General features: G+C 40.0%; 1 protein-coding gene across 1 annotated transcript; it reads right to left on the bottom strand.

Annotated features, from left to right (window-relative positions):
• Positions 1-745: 745 nt before the first annotated feature.
• Positions 746-24,510, bottom strand: CGAS (cyclic GMP-AMP synthase). Its single transcript, XM_044757099.2, has 5 exons — positions 23,799-24,510; positions 11,998-12,217; positions 8,356-8,598; positions 2,608-2,710; positions 746-1,239 (listed from the first exon to the last, which is right to left on the bottom strand). Exons 1-5 carry the CDS (start codon positions 24,420-24,422, stop codon positions 888-890), a joined length of 1,542 nt encoding a protein of 513 aa, XP_044613034.2. The 5' UTR covers positions 24,423-24,510; the 3' UTR covers positions 746-887.
• Positions 24,511-26,137: the final 1,627 nt, after the last annotated feature.

Here is a 26,137-nt window from a genome sequence, read left to right on the forward strand (position 1 = left end):
TTACTAAAAGAGAGTAAAACAGTAAAGATGATCCACACAGTGGGAGAAGTTACTCATTATACAGACAACCCACAAACTATAAGTAACCAAAATATATAAAGAATTTCTATAAAACAATGAGAAAACGATAAAATAGCCAATAAGAAAACGTACAAAATATATGAATACGAAGAAGTTAAAAGCCAGCAGCTGCCCCTAGGTCGAACGGCCCAAGCACAGAGGAGAGAGGCTGACATTTTACTTCACACCCATTTCTTTGAGTTTTGTGTTATGTGTATACATTGCCTTTTCAGAAAGACATACAAAAGTGTTACTGAAAATAAAAATAAATAAAAGAAAAGAAGTTCTATGTTTTGTATTTAGCCATGTGTATCGAAGTACCCTATATTTTCTATAAGATTATGAATTTCGAGACATACATGTCTACATGACAATGTAGAGCTTATTATCTCATTTCCTTCGACATGTGCTAACATGTAGGCGAGGCCATTGCTCACAAATACATGTATGTTGAGCAAAACCTACCAGTTTTATGGAGGCTGTGACCATTTTCAATATAGTCTCTTGCAGCCTCCACGCACCCACGCTTGGTGAGGAGCGGTGCTCAATTAAGTGCGCAATAAACTCAATTAATGTGATGCACATTCTGTCCTTCTCTTCATTCCAATCTGGTAAGCTTTCAGATTTTAAATACTCCTTTTCCTGCTTATTCCTTAACTAATCTCTTTCCTAGGACAATCAATCCTTTTATACTGATTAGCGTTTATTAAAACAAACTGAAAGCTAAATATTTACATTCATTTTAGTCAATCATTGCTGCAACAAATTTCAAACATTCCAAGGTCATACAGTCACTCTAATTCTTGATTCTTTTTAAAAACATAATTTCAAAATTCACCAAAAACTGGAAATCCATTGTTTCTCTCATATTCAATTTGCTTTGAGAGAAATTCTTTACTTATTTTTTCAATTTGGTCTTGAGAGAACAGATTCACTCCGGGAATAAAATAATGCTCAAGCCGTTCTGTCTTGAGGCAGTGAAGAAAGTACGTCACGCAGTTATCAAAGCAGGATTCCAGGTCATTGGAGTGCCACTGACTGTCATGTGGGTCCTGGGTACATACATGAAAGAAGGCAGTCTTCACATGATAAGAACAGAACTTATCCAGTTCCTTTCGGTTTCCGAACTTTTTTTTCAGTTGTTCTAATAGATATTTCATTAGTTTTAAACAATCTTTCCTGTTGAATAAAAAAGAAAACCATTTATTTTTACTTATTTACAATCTGTTTCATTCCACAAAGAGCTTTAGGCGTCTTATAGGATAAACATATGAAGATACCAAAAAAAATACAGGTATTAATAAAGATACAAAAATAATAAAGATATATAAATAATACAAATATAGAGTCACTCTAAAATCTGATTATTTTTTCAAATATATGCTTTGAAGTTTCAAAAACATTTTTTTCCTCCCTTTTCCCCATTCCTAGCTTAAATATTTTATTCTATCAGGATCAATTCAACTATTTGAAACTGGCACATATTTATATTACTCATTCACTTACTTAACACCTAGAAAAAATCTTGTTTACATTTTTTTTTTAAAGATTTTATTATTTCCTTTTTCTCCCCAAAGCCCCCCGGTACATAGTTGTATATTCTTCGTTGTGGGTTCTTGTAGTTGTGGCATGTGGGACGCTGCCTCAGCGTGGTCTGATGAGCAGTGCCATGTCCGCGCCCAGGATTCGAACCAACAAAACACTGGGCTGCCTGCAGCGGAGCGCGCGAACTTAACTACTCGGCCATGGGGCCAGCCCCAATCTTGTTTACATTTTTATAAAATTATTCTGCCCTATTAGACTGCAAATATTTAGACTATGCATCCAGTTATTTAGTAGTTGACAAAATTTAATGTTTATAAAATTATTTAGCCTTATCAGCAATATACTTTTCTTAAAGTTTGCTTCAGAGCCTGCATATGAAGCCTTAAAGAAGCACCCTGCACCTGCACGTTGGGCATTCTTGTTTTGACCTTTTAACTTTTGTGACCCTTTTACTGGACAACTATAGAAGCTTGAATGATTCCTTTTCAACCTCAGTTCTTTTTGGTGTGTATGCTACCAAGATAAATAACTACCCATCTCTGAGTGTTATTTCAAGTTTAGCCAGTCAGTCTCCAGCCTTCAATGCAGCCAAACCATCTCAAAGCAAGCACCAGTATCCAGTAAAAGTGATCCTTTGGCCTCCTCCCATTGTGTGATATTAATATTCATTACCTCGAAGCAACCAGAATACTAAAACACACCCAATTGTCTTGGCAAGTCATGGCTAGTGTTCACACTCCATCTCTCTGTACACACCCACCTGATCCAGGTTCAGGCCTGTGGTCCCTGGCCTTGCCTTCTAACAATACTCTTTCCTTGGTCCTTTAGCTCTGATCCCCTGGCTTCATGCTCACCCTCTAGATAATACTCCAAGTCAACCCAGCCATGCACTGCCCCCAGGACTCAACCCAGCAATGATCATCTTCAGGTTTGAGCTATGGAGTCAACAAAGAACTAAACATTCCATAGATAATCCCCCACTTAACAAAATAAGGAGGCTACCTGCAACATTTCACTCCATGAGTCTCACAGCATGTTTTAGACTGTCCATGATTTTTCAAGATATCCTTTTCAATGTGAGAGAAGGAGAGCCGCCATGTTTCTTCTTAATTTCCAAAAGAAAAACAGAAAAGCACTTTACCAAAAACATCCATATATAAACAACACAATATTTAAGTGATTTCCTTCCTTATCAGGAGGAGATAGACTAAAAGAAGTGAACAGATAAATAATGTAAATATAAATTAAAACAAATGATTTGAAGCGAACAACGGGCTAAGATAGGAAAAAATGGGGGAGAGACATCAGAGTTTAATAAGTTAGCCATGGTAACATGTATTTTGTTTATTTTTGCATACTATCCTTGTGTTTGTATTTTGTTTATTTGTTACACCAGCTTTGCAAGTTTTGGTATTCATGTAAAATGAACTAGGGGGCATTTCCTTTCTTTCTATTCCTTGGGAGAGTTTATGTTAGAATAGAATGATTCCCCTGTTCTCCCCAAGTTTTACCAAGGCTGGCTCTTTTAAGCTCTGACCATCCTATTACCTAGTTGGTTTTATAGTGGGAATGCATGATTGGTTTATAATTTAAAAATCAATCAATATAGTCTGACACATTAACAGAATAGAGGCGAAAGATAAGATCTTCTCAACAGAAACAGAAAATGCAGCTAATAAAATTTAAGATTCATTCATCAGTTTAAAAAAACCCACCTCTCAGCAATTTACATCTGGATGGAAACTTGATCTGATCAAAGGTAGATTTAAAAAAAAACAGTAGCATGATAATATAAGGTAACAAGCTGAAGTTTTCCCTTTGAAATCAGGAAGGCAGCATGTCTGCTATCCCCATATCTGTTCAACATGCACTGGCTATCCTAGCAAGTATAGTAAGGGAAGGAAAAACAGGGTTATAGCATTGGAAAGGGAGAAACACAGCTATCATTACTGATAGATGATATAATTGCATATGTAGAAAAGAAGATGGGTGACAAGTACGTGTGAGTTCAATATATTCTTCAGCCTACTTTCCTATTGGTTTAAAATTTCTCATAATAAAAAAGTACAATTACTGCAAGTAAATGTAACAAAAGACATACAAAACTTCAGTAGAGAAAACTCTAAAACTCCATTGAGAAGTATTAGAGAAAATCTAAATAAATGGAGATGTGTATCCATACATGGATTGGAAGATTCCTTGTAAATATATCACGTCTCCCCAAATTCACCTATAGATTAAACGTACTCTCAATCAAAATTCCAAAAAAATGTTTTTGTGGAACTTGACAAGATGATACCAAAATTTTGATGAAATACAGAGGTCAAGAATATCTAAAACACTCTTAAAGAAGGACAAAGAGGAGAACTTATCCTACCAGATATCAAGACTTAGAAAAGCCACATTATGTATGACAATAAGGTATAGTGAAAGGATAGAGAAATATTTTAGTGGGACAGAATAAAGAGTGTAGTTAACAGCTACACAATTATATGGATAATATGGAGAAGGTGGCAGAGTTGAGTGTGTTCATTGCCACTGTATAAATCCATTTATGAACTCCATTTATGCCATTCTAGAAAAGGCAAAACTATAGAGATGGTAAACAGATCAGTGGTTGCCAAAGATTTGGGATGAGGAGGGTTGAAGAAGTGAAGCATAGGGGACGTTTTAGGGCAGTGAAACTATTACGTAAGGATAGATACATGATACAATGCATTTGTCAAAACCAGTAGAACTTTATAGCACAAAGAGTGAACCTTAATGTATGCAAACTTTAAAAAAAATAATTTAGGAAGTCAAAGGATCCAGCAAATAATGCAGACTGTGAAAAGGGATTCTAACTGCACTACAAATGCATGTAACAACCTCCCTGAAGGGGGTGGGGCAAAAGGGGCTGACCTAAGTTACTTTGGAAACAAGGTCTGTAAGACTGAAGGCAAAAGGAATCGTACCCAAGCACTGTACTCTAGTTGACAGTGGCTTCCCACGGGGAGTGGGTTCACAACTCTGAACAACTGTGCATGTGTACTAGAACTGAACAATGAAGCAAACAGGTGTCAGACGGTGGGCGCCAAGTTTTTCACCACTGGAATGAGAAGTCACAGACAGCAAGGAGAGAAGGTTAGAATGATCCATGTGATGATGGATTATAGTTAGAGACATCAGTATGAACTCACGTATAACTTAATATAGTACCAGTGATTATAGATAGAAATATGTGTACATACGCATTTATACTAAGGTTAGTATAAATACATATATTTCCTTGCTCCTTCAACCGAGAGGGATGACACCTTCGTAGCAGAGCACACATGGCACCCAGATCTTATTTTCTAGTATATTCTCCAACAAAAGGATTCAGGGCTCCTTGGAGATATGACTGATTCTAGGACTGAAGCAGGAAATACAGAAGATGAGCCTGGAGCTTCTTGTAGTGCCAAAAAGTGAGTTACTGCTGAAAACACAAAAACCCCACAAATATGGGGGTTATGTCAAAAGGACACAGGAGCCAACTGAAAGAGATCCTAAAGGCCAAAGCTGGAACGACTTTAGCAATAAAATAAATAAAGTAGTATTGGATTACAGCCCAAAGTATAAAACAAATATCCATGCATCCATACTGATATAAATGATTTAGTAAATGAATAAATGGGGGAGAAGAGACAAATCTCCCATGCAAAAGAACTCCAAATAATTCGTGTAAATACTCTGCTCTTAAGGAAGTGGAGCATAACTCCCCAATCCTTAAGCGTGAACGGTGCACAGTGGCTCCCTTCCAAATAGTACAGTATGAAAAGGGAGAAAAAGAGTAATTTAACAGTGGAGAAACCTCGCAAACACGACCTCAGCCAGGTGACCAAGGTCAACACCAACAGTGCTGAGTCGTGTGCCCTTGATGTCATGTGATGAGAATGGTGCTTCACCTCTGTGGTCTTCCTCCCAAAACCCAGAACTCTAGTCTAATCCTGAGAAAAACATCAGACACCTGCCAGACAAGGGACATTCTACAAAATACCTGACTGGTATTACTCAAAACTGTCGAGGTCATCAAAGACAAGGCAAGACTGAGAAACTGTCACAGTCAAGAGGAGCCTGAGGAGACATAGGGACTAATGTCATGTGAGGTCCTGGATGGGGTCGCGGAGCAGGCAAGGTATATTAGGTAAAACAAAAGAAACCTGAATACAGTAAGGACTTTAGTTAACAATACTGTATCAATACTGGTTCATTAATTGTTACAAATGTATCATATTAATGTAAGATGTTAATAATAGGGAAATATGTATGGGTATATAGGAACTCTACTATCTGTGCAATCTGTCTCTAAATCTAAAACTATTCTACAATTAAAACTTTATTTTAAAAAACTACACTGAAATATTTCTTACTTTTTGGATTATTGGCAAAAATTCCAAAGTTTACTGAGCTCTGTTCATAAGGCTGACGGTGAAACAGGTACTCTTACGCATTGCTGTGGGAGTGCAAACTGGTGCAATCCCTGTGGGGGTGATTTGGGCAATATCTAGTGAAATTACATGTGTATTTACTTCCTGACCAGCTGTAAAAATAGAATGTAAAAAGCAATGGGTGCTACCTCAATATAGAGCTATGGCGTGATGTCCAGGATATCTTATTATGTGAAAAGAGGAAGGTGTACTTTTTATCTTAAAAAGGGAGGTAGCATATGCATATGTGTATATATATATATACATATATATATATATATATATATATACATATATATATATATATCATATACGTATATATATATAGGTACTTACTTTTTAAAAAATGTAAAGGTAAACCAAAAACAATTTAAAGGGTTTCCAATCAGGGAAGGAGAGAAGAGTGGAGAGGGGACATGAATGGAAGCTATCTTTCTCTAAGACCTTTTTCTGTTTGGGAACCACGTGAATGCTTTTAAAACAAAATGCTTATAAAACAAAATTAAATCAAAATTTAAATCCAGTATCTAAAATTAGAAACCATAATGAACAAATTTAACTATGTTGAAGTGGGTAGCTGGAGAAATTTTTTCAAGTGGGTTTAAACTTGATATTTGGGCTGTCCTTTTATCTTAAGAACAAAAGAACTGCAAAGAAATCTTCAATTTTTTTTAAAATTATACTCTAGGTAATAATACTGGTATTGTTATTTTGAAACAGGTGGGTAGATTAAAAAAACAAATTTGAAATTTTTAATTAAAAATCAAACAAATTATATTCTTAAAAATATAGTTTGTGAGAGCAGGAAATGTCTAGTAAAAACGTTTGGAAAGAAAAAAGCCAGGCAATCTAATCCAAGGATTTTCATTACTAATATCCTCTGTTCAGTCACCTGGGGACACACACACACACACACACAGAGGCACGGTTTTGCCTGAATATCGATAGTCTGGAATGATGGGAGATGGAGAACAGCCAAGGGTAACAGACAGCAGAGGTCAGGTAAGTACCCATCACCAGCCTCCACTTTCATCTTAACACAAGGATGTGAGCAATTATCCAACCACAGTGGCCTTTGTACAGCCACAGGGCCACTGAGGACACTTTCTCATCTCTAAGCTGATCTGTCTCCCAGTCTTCCCCAAGGCGGTCGGTAGAGGGCCAACAGGAGAGAGGCATGGGTCATGCTGAGATTTCTGCATCACATATGCTGGGGGTTTCCTGTGGCAGCCATTCTAGAAATTGTTCAGGGGTGCAACCCTGCTTCGCAGAAAGCTATGTTCCTTCTACAAAGCTACAGATAACAATATACAAAATTCCCTCTTATAAACATCTTTTCTTGCAGAAAATGACCCTATATATATGCAAAATAAAAAGTTGTGGTGTGTGTCCACAAAACCATAAGCCATCACACTAAGCGTGATTGACCACTTCTGGGATCTGTTTAGCAACACTCATTCTAACTTGGTTCATTTTTTTGTGGTCTCCTCCAATTTCCCTGGAGTCCTTATACAAATTTATAAGACAAAAAGAAAATAATCAGCGAATTTTCTTCTGCCATCTGAGAAAATAGCACCAACATTCAGTTTTATCTGTAGACTAACGCAGCCCAGTTCTCAGAAGTTGAATACTGCCTAAGAGTACCACCCGAAAATCTGTCCTGATGTGTGAAGCCAGGGTACACAGGTGAGAAGGAGACCTCACCACTGTGCCCAACCACAGCTGAGGCTGCAAAAAAGGTCTGCCAGCTGCATGGGGAGCCGTGGAAGGAGAAGATGAAGGAAAGAGAGAAATAGGGCTGGGAATGAGAGCCTGGGCTCTGAGGATATTAATGATGTGCAACTGCCGGGAACATAACACGGGATTTTTACATGCACTGTCTCACGTCTATCTTCCCAGAATCTTTCCAGCAGCTTTGATGAACCCAGTACACAGATGAGCAAACAGTTTAGAGAGGCTTGGTAACTAGCCCAAGACCACATAGCTAGTAAAAGAAGAATCTTCAAGATTCAGATCCAGGGCAGTCTGACTCCAAGGCCAGTACTTCCTTTCTTTATTAAAAACAATCAAACAAAAATAACATTTGAATGTGGGCTAATAGACATTTTAAAGATGAGTATTTGATATTATTACTATAACTATGCCCTTTTCAATTCCATCTCTTACCAAACTCCCATCTTGTAGCCTATTTAGCCTGATGGCTCTTGAAATGCAACAGCATTCACTGATTTTTTACTGTCCTAGTATATAACATTAACGATTCTTTTATATATCTTTAAATTAAGCTTCACATTCAAGATACCTTGAAAACCATTTCCTTCCTTTGCATGCTTGGGTACCAGGTAAAACGGCTGTCGTCTTAGACTGTTCTTAACTTTTGTTCCAAGCCAGTTATTGATGGGCAGGCCTTCCTTGGTGCTAGCAGGCCAGCTGCTTTTTGATTCCAAAGCCAGGATTATATCCACAGATATTTCTTTAGGTTTTCTAATGAGAAGTGTTACAGCAGGGCTCCCTCTTCTCTTCCTCTCCACGATGACATCTGTATCTGTTTAAATGTATAAAAGGGAAGAAAGGGTTTATCAATCCAATTTTCTATGAAAATATAGGGAAAATAATAGAACTATGATTGGAGATCTATAAAGTGCTAAGTGTACAGTGAAAATTAGTTCTAAAGTGGAAACTGACCCCACAAAGCAAAGTGTTTTATTCATTTAACCAATATTTATGGATACTTATCATGGGGGGCCAGTTGTCAAGAATCTCTCTAGTATATATGATGAGGAGTCCCTGAAGACATTGAGCTTTGGGAGGACTGTGATTAAATTTCCATCTAAATTTATGGATGGCACTTTGAAGGGAAGCCTGGAGACGAGGCTAGAGGAGCAAGCAGCAGGGAGGAGAGAGGCAGTAGAGAAGATCACGGCAAAAGCCCAACACAGAGGGTGGGTGCCTGTGATAGCACAGAGGCTGTGAGCATTAAGATACAGGGAGCAACCCATGTTCACTGCAGCGTTATTCACAATAGCCAACATACAGAAACAACCTGAGTGCCCATTGATGGAGGAATGGATAAAGAAAATGTGGTATATATACATAATATATAAGGCTGAATATTACTCAGCCTTAACAAGAAGGAGATCCTGCCATTTGTAACAACATGGATGAACCTGAAGGACATTATGCTGAGCGAATTAAGCTAGACACAGAAAGGCAAATACTGCATCATCTCACTTATATGTGGAATCTAAAAAAGGAGAATATGTAGAAGCAGAGAGTAGAATGGTGGTTGCCAGGGGCAAGCAGGTGGGGAAAATAGGGAGATGCTGGTCAAAGGGTACAAAGTTGCAGTTATGTAAGGTAAGTGTAGAGATCTAATTACAGCATGAGGTCCATCATTAATACAACCATATTGAATACCGGAAATGTGCTGAGAGAGTAGATTTCAGTTACTCTCACCACACATTAAAAAAAAGGTAACTATGTGAGAAGATACGCTAATTAGCTTGACTGTGGTAATCATTTCACTATGTATACATATATCAAAACATCATGTTGTACACCTTAAATATATACCATTTTTATTTCTTAAAAAAAGACACAAGTAGCATAAGTGAAAGCAATTAAAGAAGTTCAAATTAACAGACCTAGTAGATGGACTGAATCTGTGAGGTAAGGAATAAAGTAGGAGACTGGGATGCCATCCTAGGATTTTGGCCTGGGAAATGGTTGACGCTGATGCGATTCTTCAATACAGACTAAGCAAGAAGAAGAAAGATAGGGTTGAGATGAACTTCACTGTAGACACACCAAGCTCTAGGTGCCTGTAGGACACTCAAGTGGAGATGGCCACTGGGCAGGTGCCTATGGTGGTCAGAAATTCAGGAAAGGCCTCTAGATGAGAGATACTGAATTTGGGGTTGTATAAGCAACAGTTAGAGATTACTCCCAGATAAGACGTCTGGAAGGAACCACAGTGAGACAGAAGATAGAGCACCACGGAGAAAATCCTAGAGAACATTCTCATTTTCTAATCACAAAATCTGCAAACCTACACACCTCTTACCCATTATTTCTTCCCTCCTGCTACCACCAAGGAAGTGTCTGTCCACCTATTAAAGGACCCCCTGCACATGGTCTCTGGATCCCTCCTCCTCACCTTCTCAAGCACCTTGCTCCTTCAGTTCTTCCCTCTCCTGCATCAGCAGCCTCCCCTTCCCTACTGAATCATTCTTATCTGCGTACAAAGGGTTCCAATATACTAAATATATTTAGAATAAATTCTAAAACATACCTCTCCCTTGACCCTACATCTGCCTCCTTGCCACACTTACCCATCTTTCTACTTCCTTTGCAGCCGAAAGTTTTTTAAAAGTTGCATACACACACTGTTTCTACTGCATTCCTGCCCTTTCTCTCGTGTGCTCATGACCCCATTGAAACTGCTAAGTCATAGTTACCAAAACCCCCACAAAACTGAAGACCAAATCCAGTGGTTTTCTGGATGTCAGTAGCATTCTAAATACTGACCACTCCTTCTGCAAAACACTCATAGCCTCCTTTTGCTCCTTCTCTTCTTCCCAACCTCGAATGGGATCCCTTCTTACCACTCTACTTAACATTGCAATTTACCCCCACCCTATCCCAACACTCCTTATCCCTCTCACTTTACTATACTTTTTCACCATAGGACTTATTACTTTCCAGTTTACAAGGTAATTATGGTTTCCATCTGTTATTAATTGCATGTCGGCCCTCACATGATTATAAGTACAGAAGGGTGAGGATCTTCATCTATTTGTTCATTAATATATCTGAAACACCTCGAACACCTAGCACATTGGATGATCAATGAATACTGATTAAATTAATGAACAAATGAATCTACACTCTCTGCCTAAGTGGTCTCATCCATTTCCAATGTCATTTATATGTTTCCATGCCGCCCAAATATATCCTCTGAACTCCAAAATTATATCCAACTACATACTTGACACATTCACTTCAACATATCACAGGAATCTCTAACTTCACATGTCCAAAGCCAAAGTCTTAATTCATACCCCAAAATATGCTCCTTCTCAGTTCTTCCTATCTTAGAAAATGGCATAATCAATGCACACAGGTGCTCAATCCAGAATCCGGGAGCCTTCTTTAATCCAGTCTTCTCTCTCACCCCATACACTGAATCCAGAAGCAGGCACTACTATGGTTTGGGTCTGTCTGCTTCTCCCCATCCCCCATGCCCCACTTGTACCCTATTTAAGACACCATCATCTTTCACCTGAACTATTACAACATTTTCCTTTCTAATCTCCTTATTTGTATTATAATATCTTCTCCAAAGAAGCCAAAGTAAACTTTTAAAAATACAAAGCCAATCATTACTCCCTAATTAAAACCTGGCTTCTCAATGAACATGGAATAAAATCTAAACTCCTTTCCAGCATCTACAAGTCCTTGAAGAATATGGCCCCTGGCTGCCTTTTCAACTTCCTTTCATGCCATTCCTCCCCTTGTCCACATGGGCCTCTTTTTGTGCCCTTAGCTTGTCAGGCTCTTTTCTGCCTCAGGGCCTGGCTCACCACCCACTCCACTCCAATTGCTACCACTCCTCCCAGTTCATTCTCTTCACAGCACTCACTGCAATCTGTGTTTACAAGTGTCAGGCTTTAAGAGGAGATCCCACCGATTTTATTCAACCACTTATACCCAGTGACAGAGGCAGCAGTTCAGTGATTATCCAATGGAGACCAAAACAGAGCCAATCAACATTTAGGAAGAATATCAAGAAAATGTAGTGGAGTAAAACCAAGAGCAAAGAACTGTTTCTAGGAGGTAGTAGTCAACAGCCTGTTTCAGGGAAGTCAAGAAAGATCAGGAAAAGAGTGTCTGGCAATTAGTAGGTACAATTACACCTTTAAGAATCAAAAGGCAAAAATCTTACCTTCAATGTGTTTAATTTCTTCCTTAATGATTTTCCTAAACTTGGATAGCATCTTAGAAGCTGACAATATTTCCTCTTCTAAAAACTGACTCAGAGGATTTCCTTTGGGATTTCTTTTGAACTTCACAAAGTAATGAGCACCACTGTTGCAATATTCTTCCAGCTCAATTCTGGGGACCTCCAGTTTGAACATAACATCAAATTCATTAGGAGCAGAAATCTAAAAAATAGTAAAAATAGCACTGAAATGTGTGCCTGTGAATGTTTTCCAAGCAAATGCAATTTTTCTTCTTGAAATTTAAAACTCTACTTTGAGGAGGTGATGTCAGCATCATGGGGGAGGGAGCTCTTCCCTTAGACTCTCCCCCCTAAGATATAACAAAAAGGACATTCATACACCAACAGAGGACACTCACACACACACAATAGACATCTGAGATTCCACACAGCCAACGTCTGAAGGTGGAGGTGCTGGACCCCCCACGAAGAAGGGGAAGGAGGTAAGGGGATCTCCTCTGCCTCCCCAGCAGCGACCCAGGGCACAGGACTGCACACAGCTCTGAGAAAAGAGGGTGGAGGGACAGCTTTCTGTGTGAACACCTTTGCTCTCCAAGCTACCTCCCAGCCATGTGAAAGCTGCACACAGAGGAGGCTTAGCTATTGTGGGGGTGTGTTCATCAAGCCAGCACCCCAGGAGGGTAGACAGCGAAGGAAGAGCAAGAACGCCCCTGGGATCACACACATGAAAGAAAGCTCCCCTCCATCTGCCTGGCATACAAGCTTGGCCACTCGGCCAGAGCAAGGGATGCCCACCAGAGTGCATGAGCATGCCTTTGCAAAGCGGCAGTGGAGAGAGGGCAACTGCAGATGGGCCCTGTTGGCATAGATTCCAAAGGGCAGGCACAGATGCCAGAGATAGTGGAGGGCTCAGAATACAGAGTTCCTGACCCTGCCCCCAGGGGCAGCAGGTAGAATCTGTGACAAGATCTTACCAATATGCAAAGGCACAAATCCACCTCCTCAAATAGGATGAAGAGGTATGTTAACACTCCAGACCAGAAGGAAAACAGCAAGCACCCAGAAATCAATCCTAAAGGAACAGAAATTTACAATCTAAATGAGAGAAAATTCAAAATAGCTACCATTAAAAAACTCGATGAGTTACAACAAAATACAGAGAGAGAGTTGAATAAAATCAGGAATAAAATTAATGAACAGAGGGAATTCTTCACAAAAGAGATTGAGACTATAAAGAAAAACCAATCAGAAATGTTGGAGATGGAAACGGAGATGGAAAACACAATGAATGAAATAAAGAAAAACATGGAGTCCTTGAATAACAGAGCTGATATTATGGAGGAGAGAATTAGCCATTTGGAGGACGGAAACATAGAAATGCTTCAGATTGAGGAACTAAGACTAAAAAGAAATGAAGAAATTCTCTGAGAAATATCCAACTCAATTAGGAAATGCAAAATAAGTATTACAGGTATTCCAGAGGGAGAAAATAGGGACAAAGGAGGACAAAGCTTATTCAAAGAAATAAATGCTGATGGGGCCGGCCCAGTGGCACAGCAGTTAAGTGTGCATGTTCCGCTTTGGTGGCCTGGGGTTCACCAGTTCGGATCCTGGGTGCGGACATGGCATTGCTTGATAAGCCATGCTGTGGTAGGCATCCAACATATAAAGTGGAGGAAGATGGACACAGATGTTAGCTCAGAGCCAGTCTTCTTCAGCAAAAAGAGGAGGATTGGCAGCAGATGTTAGCTCTGGGCTAATCTTCCTCAAAAAAAAAAAAAGAAAGAATAGCCGAGAACTTCCCAAATCTGAGGAAGAAGCTGGAATTACAAGTAAAACAAGCTAACAGAACGCCTAATTACATCAATGCAAAAAGACCTTCTCCAAGGCATATAGTAGTGAAACTGTCAAAAGTCAATGACAAAGAAAAAAATACTAAGGGCAGCAAGGCAGAAGAAAATAACTTACAAAGGAACCCCTATCAGGCCTTCAGCAGATTTCTCATCAGAAACCTTCCAGGCTAGAAGAGAGTGGAATGATATACTCAAAATTCTGAAAGACAAAAACTTTCAGCCAAAAATACTGTATCCAGTGAAAATAACTTTCATATATAAGGAAGAAATAAAAACTTTCCCAGATAAACAAACACTGAGGGAATTCATTGCCACAAGACCACCCCCCCCCCCGACAAGAAATGATCAAGGCCCTCATACCTGAAGAAAAAAAGAAAGGGTTTACAAAGTCTTGAGCAAGGAGATAAATAGGCAGACAAAATCAGAAAATTGCAGCTCTCTATGACAAAAGGTTAGCAACCAATTATGACATTAAAGACAAAGGAAAAGAAACCACAAAAAAATAACTAGAATCTCGTCATTTTAACCACAAACTCACAATACAAGATGGAATAAGCTGTGACAACAGTAACTTAGAAGGGAAAGAGGAAAGGGATGGAAACTGCTTAGACTAAGGAAACAAGAGGCTATCAGAAAATGGACTATCCCATCTGTGAGATATTTATATAAACTTCACAGTAACCACTAAATGATCAGAACAGAGACACAAAGGATAAATAAAGAGAAAACTAAGACAACCAACATAGAGAACTACCAAACTGAATCAGCAGTCTGAAATACAAGAGATGAGAAACAAAGGAAATACAGAACTGTAAAAAAAAAAGTGAAAAAAATGGCAGTATTAAGCCCTCATATATCAATAATCACTCTAAATGTAAATGGATTGAATTCTCCAATCAAAAGACACAAAGTAGCAGGACGGATTAAAAAACAAGACCCAACAATATGCTGCCTCCAGGAAACACATCTCAACTCTAAAGACAAACAGAGGCTCAGAGTGAAGCATGGAACACGATACACCAAGCTAATGGCAAACAAAAGAATGCAGGTGTTGCCATACTTATATTGGACAAAGTAGAATTCAAGATAAAAAACACAATGAGAAACAAAGAGGGAGAGTATACAATAAAAAGGACCCTCCTCCAAGAGGATGTAACACTTATGAATATGTATATACTCAACCCAAAAGCAGCAAGGTACACAAAGCAGTTATTAACAAATCTAAAAGGGATATTAACAGCAACACAATAATAGTAGGGGCAGTTAACCCCCCACTTACATCAATGGATAGATCATCCAGACAGAAAGTTAACAAGGAAACAGTGGAATTAAACAAAAAACTAGACCAGAAGGACACAGTAGATAGATATAGAACACTCCATCCAAAATTAGAGGAATACACATTCTTCTCAAACGCACATGTAAGGGGTTGGCCCCATGGCTGAGTGGGTAAGTTCACACGCTCTGCTTCAGCAGCCCGGGGTTTCACCAGTTCGGATCCCGGGCGCGGACATGGCACCACTCATCAAGCCATGCTGAGGTGGCATCCCACATGCCACAACTAGAAAGACCCACAATTAAAAATATACAACTATGTACTGGGGGGCTTTGGGGAGAAAAAGGAAAAATTTTAAAATCTTTAAAAAGAAAAAAAAGCACATGGAACATTCTCAAAGATAGACCATATGTCAGGAAATAAAGCAGGCCTCAATAAATTTAAGAAGATTGAAATTATATCAAGTATCTTTTCCAAACACAATGCTATGAAACCAGAAATCAACTACAAGAAAAAAGTGACAAATATGTGGAGACTAAAGAACATGTTACTAAACAACCAATGGATCATGGAAGAAATCAAAGGAGAATCAAAAAATATCTGGAGAAAAATGAAAATGAAAATACACTGTACCAACTCATAAAGGATGCAGCAAAAGTAGCACTAAGAAGGAAATTCATAGCAATACAGGCCCACCTTAACAAATAAGAAAAATCTCAAATAAGAAATCTTAAACTACAGCTAACAGAACTAGAAAAAGAACAAATAAAGCCCAAAGTCAGCAGAAGGAGGAAAGTAATATAATTAGAGCATAAAATAAATTAAATTGAAACCATAAAGACAGTAGAAAGGATCAATGAAACTAAGAGCTGCTTCTTTGAGAAGACAAACAAAATTGACAAACCCTTAGCCAGACTCACTAAGAAAAAAAGAGAGAAGGCTCAAATATATAAAATTAGAAATAAAAGAGGAGAAATTAAAACAGATACCACAGCAATATAAGGGACGATAACAGAACACTATGAAAAACTATATGACAACAAATTGGACTATCTAGAACAAATGGATAAATTCTTAGACTCATACAACCTCACAAAACTGGATCAAGAAAAAATAGAGAATCTTGGGGCCGGCCCAGTGGCATAATGGTTAAGTTCACATGCTCTGCTTTGGCAGCCCAGTGTTCAAAGGTTCAGACCAGAGGCACCAACCTACACACTGCTCATCAAGCCATGCTGTGGTGTCATCCCACATACAGAAAAGAGGAAGACTGGCACAGATGTTAACTCAGTGAGAACCTTCCTCAAGCAAAAAGAGGAAGATTGGCAACAGACGTTAACTCAGTGACAATCTTCCTCACCAAAAACAATAAGAAGAAGAAGAAGAAATAAAAGAATCTGAATAGATCAATGACAAGTAAAGAGATTGAAACAGTAATACAAAAGACAAAAGTCCAGGAGGAGGTAGCTTCTCTGGAGAATTTTACCAAACATTCAAACATTTAATACCTATCCTTCTCAAACTATTCCACAAAATTGAAGAAGACAGAACACTTCCTAACACATTTTATGAGGCCAACATCACCTTGATCCCCAAGCCAGACAAGAACACCACAAAGAAGGAAAATTACAGACCAACATCTATGATGAACACAGATGCAAAAATCCTCAACAAAATATTGGCAAACCGAATATAGCAATACATCAAAAAGATCATACATAATGATCAAGTGGGATTTATGCCAGGGACACAGGGATGGTTCAACATCTGCAAATCAATGAATGTGATACATTACATTAACAAAATCAGGAATAAAAAACCACATGATCATCTCAATAGACGCAGAGAAAGCATCTGACAAGATCCAGCATCCATTTATGATAAAAACTCTCAATAAAATGGTTATAGAGGAAAGTACCTCAACATAATGAAGGTCATATATGACAAACCCACAGCCAACATCATACACACCAGGGATAAACTGGAAGCCATCCCTCTGAGAACAGTAACAAGACAAAGATGCCCACTCTCACCACTCTTATTCAACATAGTACTGGAGGTTTTGGCCAGAGCAATTAGGCAAGAAAAAGAAATAAAAGGTATCTAAATAGGCAGGCGAGAATTGAAACTCTCACCGTTTGCAGACGACATGATTTTATATATAGAAAACCCTAAAGAATCCATTAGAAAACCATTAGAAATAATATACAACTACAGCCAAGTTGCAGAGTACAAAATCAACTTACAAAAATCAATTGCATTTCTATATTCTAACAACAAACTAACAGAGAACTCAAAAATACAACCCCATTTATAGTCACAACAAAAAGGATAAAATATTTTGAAATAAATTTAACCAGGGAGGTGAAAGACCAATACAAGGAAAACTATAAGACATTACTGAAAGAAACTGATGATGACATAAAGAAATGGAAAGACATTCCATGCACATGGATTGGAAGAATAAACACAGTTAAAATGTCCATACTGCCTAAAGCAATCTACAGATTCAATGCAATCCCAATCAGATTCCCAACGACAATCTTCACAATTTAGAACAAAGAATCCTGAAGTTCACATGGGGCAACAAAAGACCACTGAACAAAAGACCGTGAGACCTGCAAACTGGTGCAGCCACTGTGGAAAACAGTATGGAGATTTCTAAAAAAATTAAAAATAGAAATATCATATGAACCAGCTATCCCACTACTGGGTATTTATCCAAACAACTTGACATCAACAATTCAAAGAGCATGCACCCCTATGTTCATTGCAGCATTATTCACAATAGCCAAGACATGGAAGCAACCCAAGTGCCCATCAACTGAGGAATGGATAAAGAAAATGTGGTATAAACATACAATGGAATACTACTCAGCCAAAAAAAAAGAAAAGACAAAATCACGTCATTCACAACAACATGGATGGACCTTGAGGGTATTATGTTAAGCAAAATAAGCCAGAGAAAGACAAACACCACATGATTTCACTCATACGTGGAAGACAAACTAACACATGGACAAAGAGAACGGATTAGCGGTTACCAGAGGGGAAGGGGCTTGGGGAGTGGGCATAAGGGGCGAAGAGGTACATTTATCTGGTGACTGACAAATAATAATGTACACCAGAAATTTCACAATTTTAGAGACTATCACGCCCTTTAAAAAATGTGAAAAACAAGTTCCACTTTGAAAATCAAAATTCCTAATATTTATACCCTTTGGGAGTGGGACTAATGGAGCTGAGAGAATATTATTGGTTTTACTTTGTAGGATCTATGTTCATTTTTTTTACCATGAGAATGCATTATTTTTATAATTTAATACAATTTTAAATGATAGCATGTAAGCTTTCAAAATCTGTGCCAGTTTTTTTCCGAGTTTAAAGCTTAATAAAATTAAAGACCTTTAAGATGCTATCTTTTATGTCACAAGATACACACTGCAGCCACCCTCCTGTCACAATGGTCTCAAAAATCTGAGTAGTCACCTGCTGGCTAGTTGAGCAAGGGCCATCTCACTTACAGCTACCAGTCCCCACGTGTGTGTGCTCCGAGTCGTGGACTACATTAGTGTGTTTGACCCATAGCATTTTAGGAGCTTCAAAGAATCTTTTTCTTCTTCACAATAATAATAATTACAGCAATTATAATAAATGATTATCTTTCCTATATCAAAAATGCCACAAGTTTCATTAGTTAGGAATACACTTCAAATACAGCCATTGGACTGTAATATTCAGCATGGTACCTAGTGGCCACATATGTCTCTTGATCGGGTGACATGTGGCTAGTCCAAACTGAGACGTACTGTGCTGTGTACTGAACTATTCTCCCAAAATTCTTATGTTGAAGCCCTAACCCCCAGCATGACTGTACTTGGAGATAGGACTTTTAGGAGGCAGTTAAGCTTAAATGAGATCATGAGGTTGGGGTCCTAATCTGATAGGGCTTGTGGCCTTATAAGAAGAAATGAGAGAGAGATCGCTTTCTCTCTGCACACGTGCACCGAGGAACACCGTGAGGACACAGGGAGTAGGTGGCTGTCTACAAGCCATGAAGAGAGCCCACACCAGAATCTAACCATGCTGGCACCCTCATCGTGGACTTCTAGCCTCCAGAACTATGAGAAAATAAATTTCCGTTGTTTAAGCCACTCAGTCTATGGTATTTTTTTGTGGCAGGCCAAGCTGACTAGGACATATTATAAGGGTGATACAAACACTTGGAGTGACGTCAGTGGGAATGAAGAAGACCCTCTGAAAACCCACTCTTTCATAAAAGCAACAAGAACATGGGCAGAAATAGTCAAATCCAACTTTTTCAGATCTCTGTAAATTAACCAAAGTTTTGCAACAATCCAAAGAGGATTTACTCAAGAAAAATGGCTGAATCCTAGCAAGAACAGTGAGCTCTGCAGGCATTCTAAATTGCCCTATTCCCATCCCCAGCAACATAGAAGGTTCTCTCGTTTCCACTCCCTGTCAGAACCCCCCAGCAAAAATAGCCCCTACCCTGACTTCTAACACCACAGATTAAGTTCGCCTGTTTGGGAAGATCATATAAACTGAATCATATAGTATGTACTCTTTTATATCTGACTTCTTTTGTTCAACATTATCTTTGTGAGATTCATCCATATTATTACAGGTATAGTTTGTTGGTTTTCATTCTCTCTAGCATTCCAAGTTAATGGAATATACCAAAATATATTTAGTTATTCTGTTGTTGAGTGTAGGCTCGTTTCCAGTGTTTAAGTATTACAATTAGTTCTGAGTTTAATTATTACAAAGCTGTTCTGAGCATTCTTCCATATGCCTTTTGTTGGACATGAGCACTCATTTCTATTGTACATATATCTGGGAGTGGAACTGCTGGACCACAGGATAGGCGTATCTTTAACTTTAGAAGAAATCGTCAATTTTCTAAAGTAGTAGTATCAGTTTATCCTACCATCAACATAAGGGAGTTTCAGTTGTTCCACACCTTCTTCAACACTTGGAATTGTCCAGTCTTTAAAAATTTCAGCTATTCTGGTGGATAGATGTGTGGTATAAGCTCACCATGGTTTTAACTAACATTTTCCTGATGATTAATGACACTGAGAACCTTTCATATGTTAACTGCTATTTGCATTGCATACTAAAGTGTCTGTTCAAGTCCTCTGCCAAATTTTAAATCGATTCGTCTGTCTTTCTCTTACTGATCTGTACTAGTCCTTTGCCAGGTGTACATACTGAAAGCATCTTCTCCCAGTCTGTGGCTTGCATTTTCACTCTCAGTGGTGTCTTCTGATGAAGAGAAGTTCTTCATTCTAATGAAGTCCAATTTATCTGTCTTTTATGGTTAGCAATTTTAGTGTCTTATTTAAGAAATATTTGCACATCCCAAAATTATGAAGATACTCTTCTATGCTTTTTTGCACAAGTTTTATTGTTTTATCTTTCACCTTTAGGTCTATGATATATCTCAAGTTAATTTTTGTGTCCGATGTGTGGTAGGTGTCACGGGTCATGTTTTTTCCCTTATGGATGTGCAATTGACCAAGCACCGATTATTGAAAGGACCATCCTTTCCTCCACTGAATTACATTACTGCATACATTGTCTACTGTACATTGAATTATAGATGCAGGTCTGTTTCTGGACTTTCTATTCAAGTGGCCTGTCTATCATTGCACCAGTAACAGCTGCTTGATTAGAACAGCTTTATAGTAAGTCTCACTCTTTGCTAGGGTAAATCCTTCAACATTTTTTCTGCTTTAGAATTGCCTTGGATATTTTAATTCCTTTGCATTTCCATATAAGACTTACAATCAGCTTGTCAATTTAAACAAAAAATTGATGGGATTTTGACTGAGATTGCACGGAATCTATAGATCAACTTGAGGAAAACTGAACATGATATGGTTTTCCATTTGTTTGGTCCTTCTTCAAATTTATTCAGTAATGTTTTGAAGTTTTAAACATCTTTTAACAAGATTTATTCCTAAATATTTGTTTTTGATACTATTATAATTGGTATCATAATTTTTAAATTTTCATTGTCACTTGTTTTTTTGCTAGTATATTGAAATTTTTTCATTTATTGACTTTGTATCCAGCAAACTTGCTAAATTCACTGACTTGTACAAAAATGTAATCAAGTCATCTGCATATAAGTTTTATTACTCCCTTTTTGCTCTTATGCATTTTATTTCTTTTCTCTGCTTTGTTGCATTGGCTGTATGTATTCCTTTGCCTTGTCTTTTTTTGTTCAACATTATGTTTGTAAGATTCATTCATGTTGTTGCATGTTGCCGTAGTTTATTCCTTTTCTTTACTGGTTAATGTGCCATTGGCTAATGGCACCACAGGTGATTTCCAGACAACCTTTTCACTCAGTCCAAATCATAACTAGCAAAGTGCATTAACATCTAGGACAAAAAGAACATTATGGACTGGCAATTTTACAGGGACTTTCTATAAGACATTTTCACCTAGAACTTGATAACATTACAATAAAATATATGAATGGAAATGTGTCAATATAGAACCAAGTAAATAAATTACTGAGAAGTGTGTTTTGTCTATCCTTTTACCAATTATAAAGAGTCTAGAATCCAATTTTGAAATCCAAGTGTATGCATAAAAAGAAAATACACCAAATAAACAGAAACAATATTGTTTTTCTATATGCTTTTCTGAATTTTCCTGGGACATGGACAGGGAACAGGGGCAGATATGGGAGAAGCTGAGGAAAGAAGTAAGGAGGCAAGGTGCCATTGAGCTGTGGGAGCCTGCTGGAGGCACGCAGTGGGCCACCTCTACAATGAACACGTATATATGTTATAATCAGTTAAAAAACAATAAATACATTTTAGATTTTTTAAATTGCATTGAACTTCTTTCCATCAGCATGGAGTGGCTCTGAGGAGACTGTTCTCTAAATGTCTTCTGGTTCTCTAGTTCTAACTAATAACTTTCTTTTTCCTTTGTACCCTCCATGATATTGAACCCTCCATGATATTTATGTAGTAAGAATCACACTCAAGACAGATAGAGTGACGAAAGTTTTGCTCACTTGGCTTCCAAGAAACTGTAGATGGAATTTTATGAGTGGTCTTCAGTGCTAAAAGAGTTACAGATCCAAAGACTGATACATACACTGTCTTTTTGGCAATAAACAAATTTCACTGAGTGTACACCAATGACATGAGTGGTTGTACAGGGTACACAGTTGTGTCTAACATTCCATGAGAATGGGGCTCACAAACTAGGTAGGAAGCCAAAACAAAAATATATGAAAGGTTTAATTTCCACTGAAGGTTACTGGGTTATATACTTACTATGGGAATGAAATCTGAATTTGCTACCCTGAGAAGGCAGGGGTCTTGAGAGAGAGCAACCATCCTTTCTTCTTGAACACATTCATTCATTCATTCATTCACTTGAATGCTTGCTAAGTGTTAAGGCTTAGAGATACAAAAATGCATAACATTTGGCCTGCTCTCTTAAGAGTTTACAATCCGAAGGTCTGGCCCCGTGGCTAAGTGGTTAAGTTTGCACACTCTGCTGCAAGTGGCCCAGTGTTTCACTGGTTCAAATCCTGGGCACGGACATGGCACTGCTCCTCAAACCATGCTGAGGCAGCGTCCCACATGCCACAACTAGAAGGACCCACAACAAAGAATATACAACTATGTACTGGGGGGCTTTGGGGAGAAAAAGGAAAAAAAATCTTTTTTAAAAAAAGTTTATAACCCTAAAACCTTAAATCTAAAGTTTTAAAATCATCCACCTTCTGGAGGAAAGTAGTTAATTGAATAAAGGCAATATGTAACTCTAAAATAAATTATGATTATCTAATAAAGATATGCCGTCAGCCTCTATATCTGTTCGTGCTACACCCAAGATCTTACACAGAGCAATAGAGGTGCACAGCCCCGCGCTCGGAAAACTAACTAGACCACAAATAACTAAAGAAACCCGCCACGCGTGGGGAAACAGCCTTCAGTAAGGAAGCTGCTCCTAAACCTTCAGTCTATGTTGGAATAATGACTTAAGGACTCAACCGCACACGAGCAAATGGAGCTGTGCAATACAAACTTAATTACATCGGATGCGTATTTAGGAAGTCTGCTTTTTAGTATCTGTAGGAGATTTTCTCTTAATTTGTTTTAACATCACTCACTGTGAGCTTCCAATGACCTCTGTTTAAAAAATTGAGGGGGAGAGAGTGCCTGCGGGGGCTGGGAGGACAGACAAGCTATTTCTCCGAAGGAGTACAGACGTCCTCCGTATAGGAGGATGTTTCTTAGCTATACCGATTTTATGGACTCTTTCGCAGACTACTCCTATTCAAGTCAGAATCCGCCCACGGGGCACCAAGAGCGGCGCTGTTACACAAACACACAGGTCGGCGTGCGTGAACGAATCCATACATCCGAATTCCCTCAAGAGCAGCGCCTTGACTGTAGCTGGCAATCCCTATAGGCTGGCTCTACGTGCACTGGATGCACAGATGAATAAATGAATCCGTGTTCGTCCTTTTAAGTAGAACTATGTCACACATCACAAAAGAACGAGCGCCTAGGCTACTTCGGGAGGGAAGCGAGGGACCGCGACCCGCGGGAGGCGGGAACAGGGGGCGGGGGCGGGGGCGGCCGGGGGCTCACCTTCACGCGCTCGTAGTAGCTCCCGGTGTGCAGCAGCGCGACCCCTCTGAACTCGGACTCGCGGCGCTGCAGCCTCTGCAGCAGGTGGTCCACCACCCTGTTCACCACCTCCGCCGCCGCCGAGACCTCCTGGCGGCTCAGCCTCAGCTTGTCCAGCACCGCCCGAGGCTCCCAGGCGCCGGGCGGCGCTCCCCTCCGGCCGAGACTCGGGGCTGGGACCAGCGGGCCGACGCCGCCGAGCTCCGCGGGCCCGGGCTGGGGCCTCGCCGTCTCCGCGGAGCGCGCGCCCCGCTCGCAGCGAGAGCCTGCCCTGGAAAGGGCCGACCCCTCCGCCGGACCCGCCGGACCCGCCGTGCCCGCCGCGCTCGACGGCTCCTGCCCGGCGCGGGCGCTCTGCGCGCGGCGCGGTGGCCTCTCCCGCGGGCCCGGCGCGCTCTTCTTCCGCAGGGAGCCCGGCGCCCTGGCGGGCTCGCCGCTCTGCGCGCGGGGCCGGGCGGCCGCGGGGACGGCGGGGGACACGTCGGGCTCCGTCAGCGCGCCCCTCCCGCCCTGCGCCGAAGCCTTGGGCGCCGCGGCCCCCGCCTTGGGAGCGGTGCGCGCCGCCGGCCCGCGCCGAGGGTCCATGGCCGGCGCCCCTGGACCTCCGAGAGCAGCCTGGGCTCCGACAGGCCTGCGGGCAGGAGCCGGCGGGCGCGGCGGGAAACGAAAGTGACGAGCCTGGCGGGAGTGACGCCTCGAGGGCCCCGCCCCGGCCCGCCCGCCGCGAGGGGCGCGCGCCGCACCCCGCGAGCCCGAGGGAGGCGAGGTGCGCTCGGCAGCCTGGAGAGCCGGACGCATTTGCTGGCGCACCGCCTAAGATGGTTTTGGACAACCACGAACCTTCTCGCACATTGAAGTTGACAGAGAAACTTCTTCAATGGAAGTTTAAATAAAGGTTATTTTTTTAATTAATGGGAAATTGAAAATGTTCGACTTTTACAAGATGGAATGAAATGAGGATTGATTGCCATTGGAATAAATATTTCATTTTATTTGCCTTTTTAAAAGCACACGTAATCTTCAGTTGTGTAGAGTTCTTACCCGCGAGATGTATCCATTAGTGTTAAAAGGCCATCAAAGAGTGGCGCTCACATTTGTAGTAACTCATGCTGCTTTGGCCGCTGCGATTTCAGAGTATCTCGACAGGGGCTTTCAAATATATATTTCTAAAGCCAAGCCCTTTACAGAAATACCTATTAGACAGGAACCCCCTGGGTTTAGAATGCCCTGGTTACTTTTTTTCTTTTTTTGCTATCCTAACCATTTTTAAGTATACAGTTCAGTGACATTAAATACATTAAGATAGTTGTGCTACCATCGCCACCATCCATCTCCAGAACTCTTCATCTTGCAAAACTGAAACTCACCCATTAAACAATGTCTCCATTCCCACCTCTCTCCAGCCCCTGGCAACCAACATTCTACTTTCCGTCTCTACGAATCTGACTGCTCTAGGGGCCTCATGCCAGTGGAGTCATACAGCATTTGTCCTTATGTGACTGGCTTATTTACTTCGTGTAATGTCCTCGAGGTTCATCCATGTTGTAGCGTGTGTCAGTCTTCCTGTTTCGGGCTGAATAATCCCACCGTATACATACACCACATTTTGTTTGATTACTTTTTTAAAAGGTTTCCCTGAAACTTGATACATCCTTCTCTTTGATACAAAGAGGTTTTCTTACACCCCAGGGCAATGAGCCCTAGTTTGAACTGTGATTGGAGAGAGACATATTTTTCTTTCGTAAAAGGGAAGGAGGACTATTGTGTAATCAGGTTTCTTCTTAAGCAGACCAATTTCAGGGAATAGTAAAATGGAAGTTGAAAGGTGGAAATCCATTTCCTTCAAATTACAAGTGCACTTGGGCAGTCTCCCAGGATGCCCAGGGGTATGCTCACCCCATTCTGAAGACCTCTGCTCTATGGTCCTATTATTCTCCTGCAAGGGCTCCAACTGCTTGTCTTGGAATCCTGTAAATGACTCCACAGCCAGCTGAATGCTGTCTTCCAGCCAAAGTCTTCTAAAGTCCACCAGTGTTTGCTTAACCAAAAACGCGCAAGCAACAATCCGCTGGACCAGGATCAAATGCCTCTGCCGCTGATCTGTCAAAGCAGGAAAACTTGTTCCTTCCTCAATCTTGTCCGGCAACCAGTGTCCAGATAATAGAGGGAATGACTTCTTAGTTGAGTCTTAATATGGATCTGGGACTTTATCATAGGAAAAACCAGGAGGTTTGTTTGTGGGTATATATTTTACCTAGTTGTTTTTGCACCTTATCTTTTATATCTCATGTTTGTGTCAG

The sequence above is a fragment of the Equus asinus genome, chromosome 24 (genome assembly GCF_041296235.1).
Source record: "Equus asinus isolate D_3611 breed Donkey chromosome 24, EquAss-T2T_v2, whole genome shotgun sequence".
Classification (NCBI taxonomy): Eukaryota; Metazoa; Chordata; class Mammalia; order Perissodactyla; family Equidae; genus Equus; species Equus asinus.

Bases quoted from the DNA above. Each gene is read 5' to 3' on its own strand.
- CGAS (XM_044757099.2), bottom strand. From the start codon at position 24,422: ATGGACCCTCGGCGCGGGCCGGCGGCGCGCACCGCTCCCAAGGCGGGG. The intron at 12,218-23,798 runs GTGAGCCCCCGG...ACTATTTTTTAG, and splicing joins GCTACTACGAGCGCGTGAAG to ATTTCTGCTCCTAATGAATT. The intron at 1,240-2,607 runs GTAGCCTCCTTA...TTTATTCAACAG, and splicing joins CATGGAGTGAAATGTTGCAG to GAAAGATTGTTTAAAACTAA.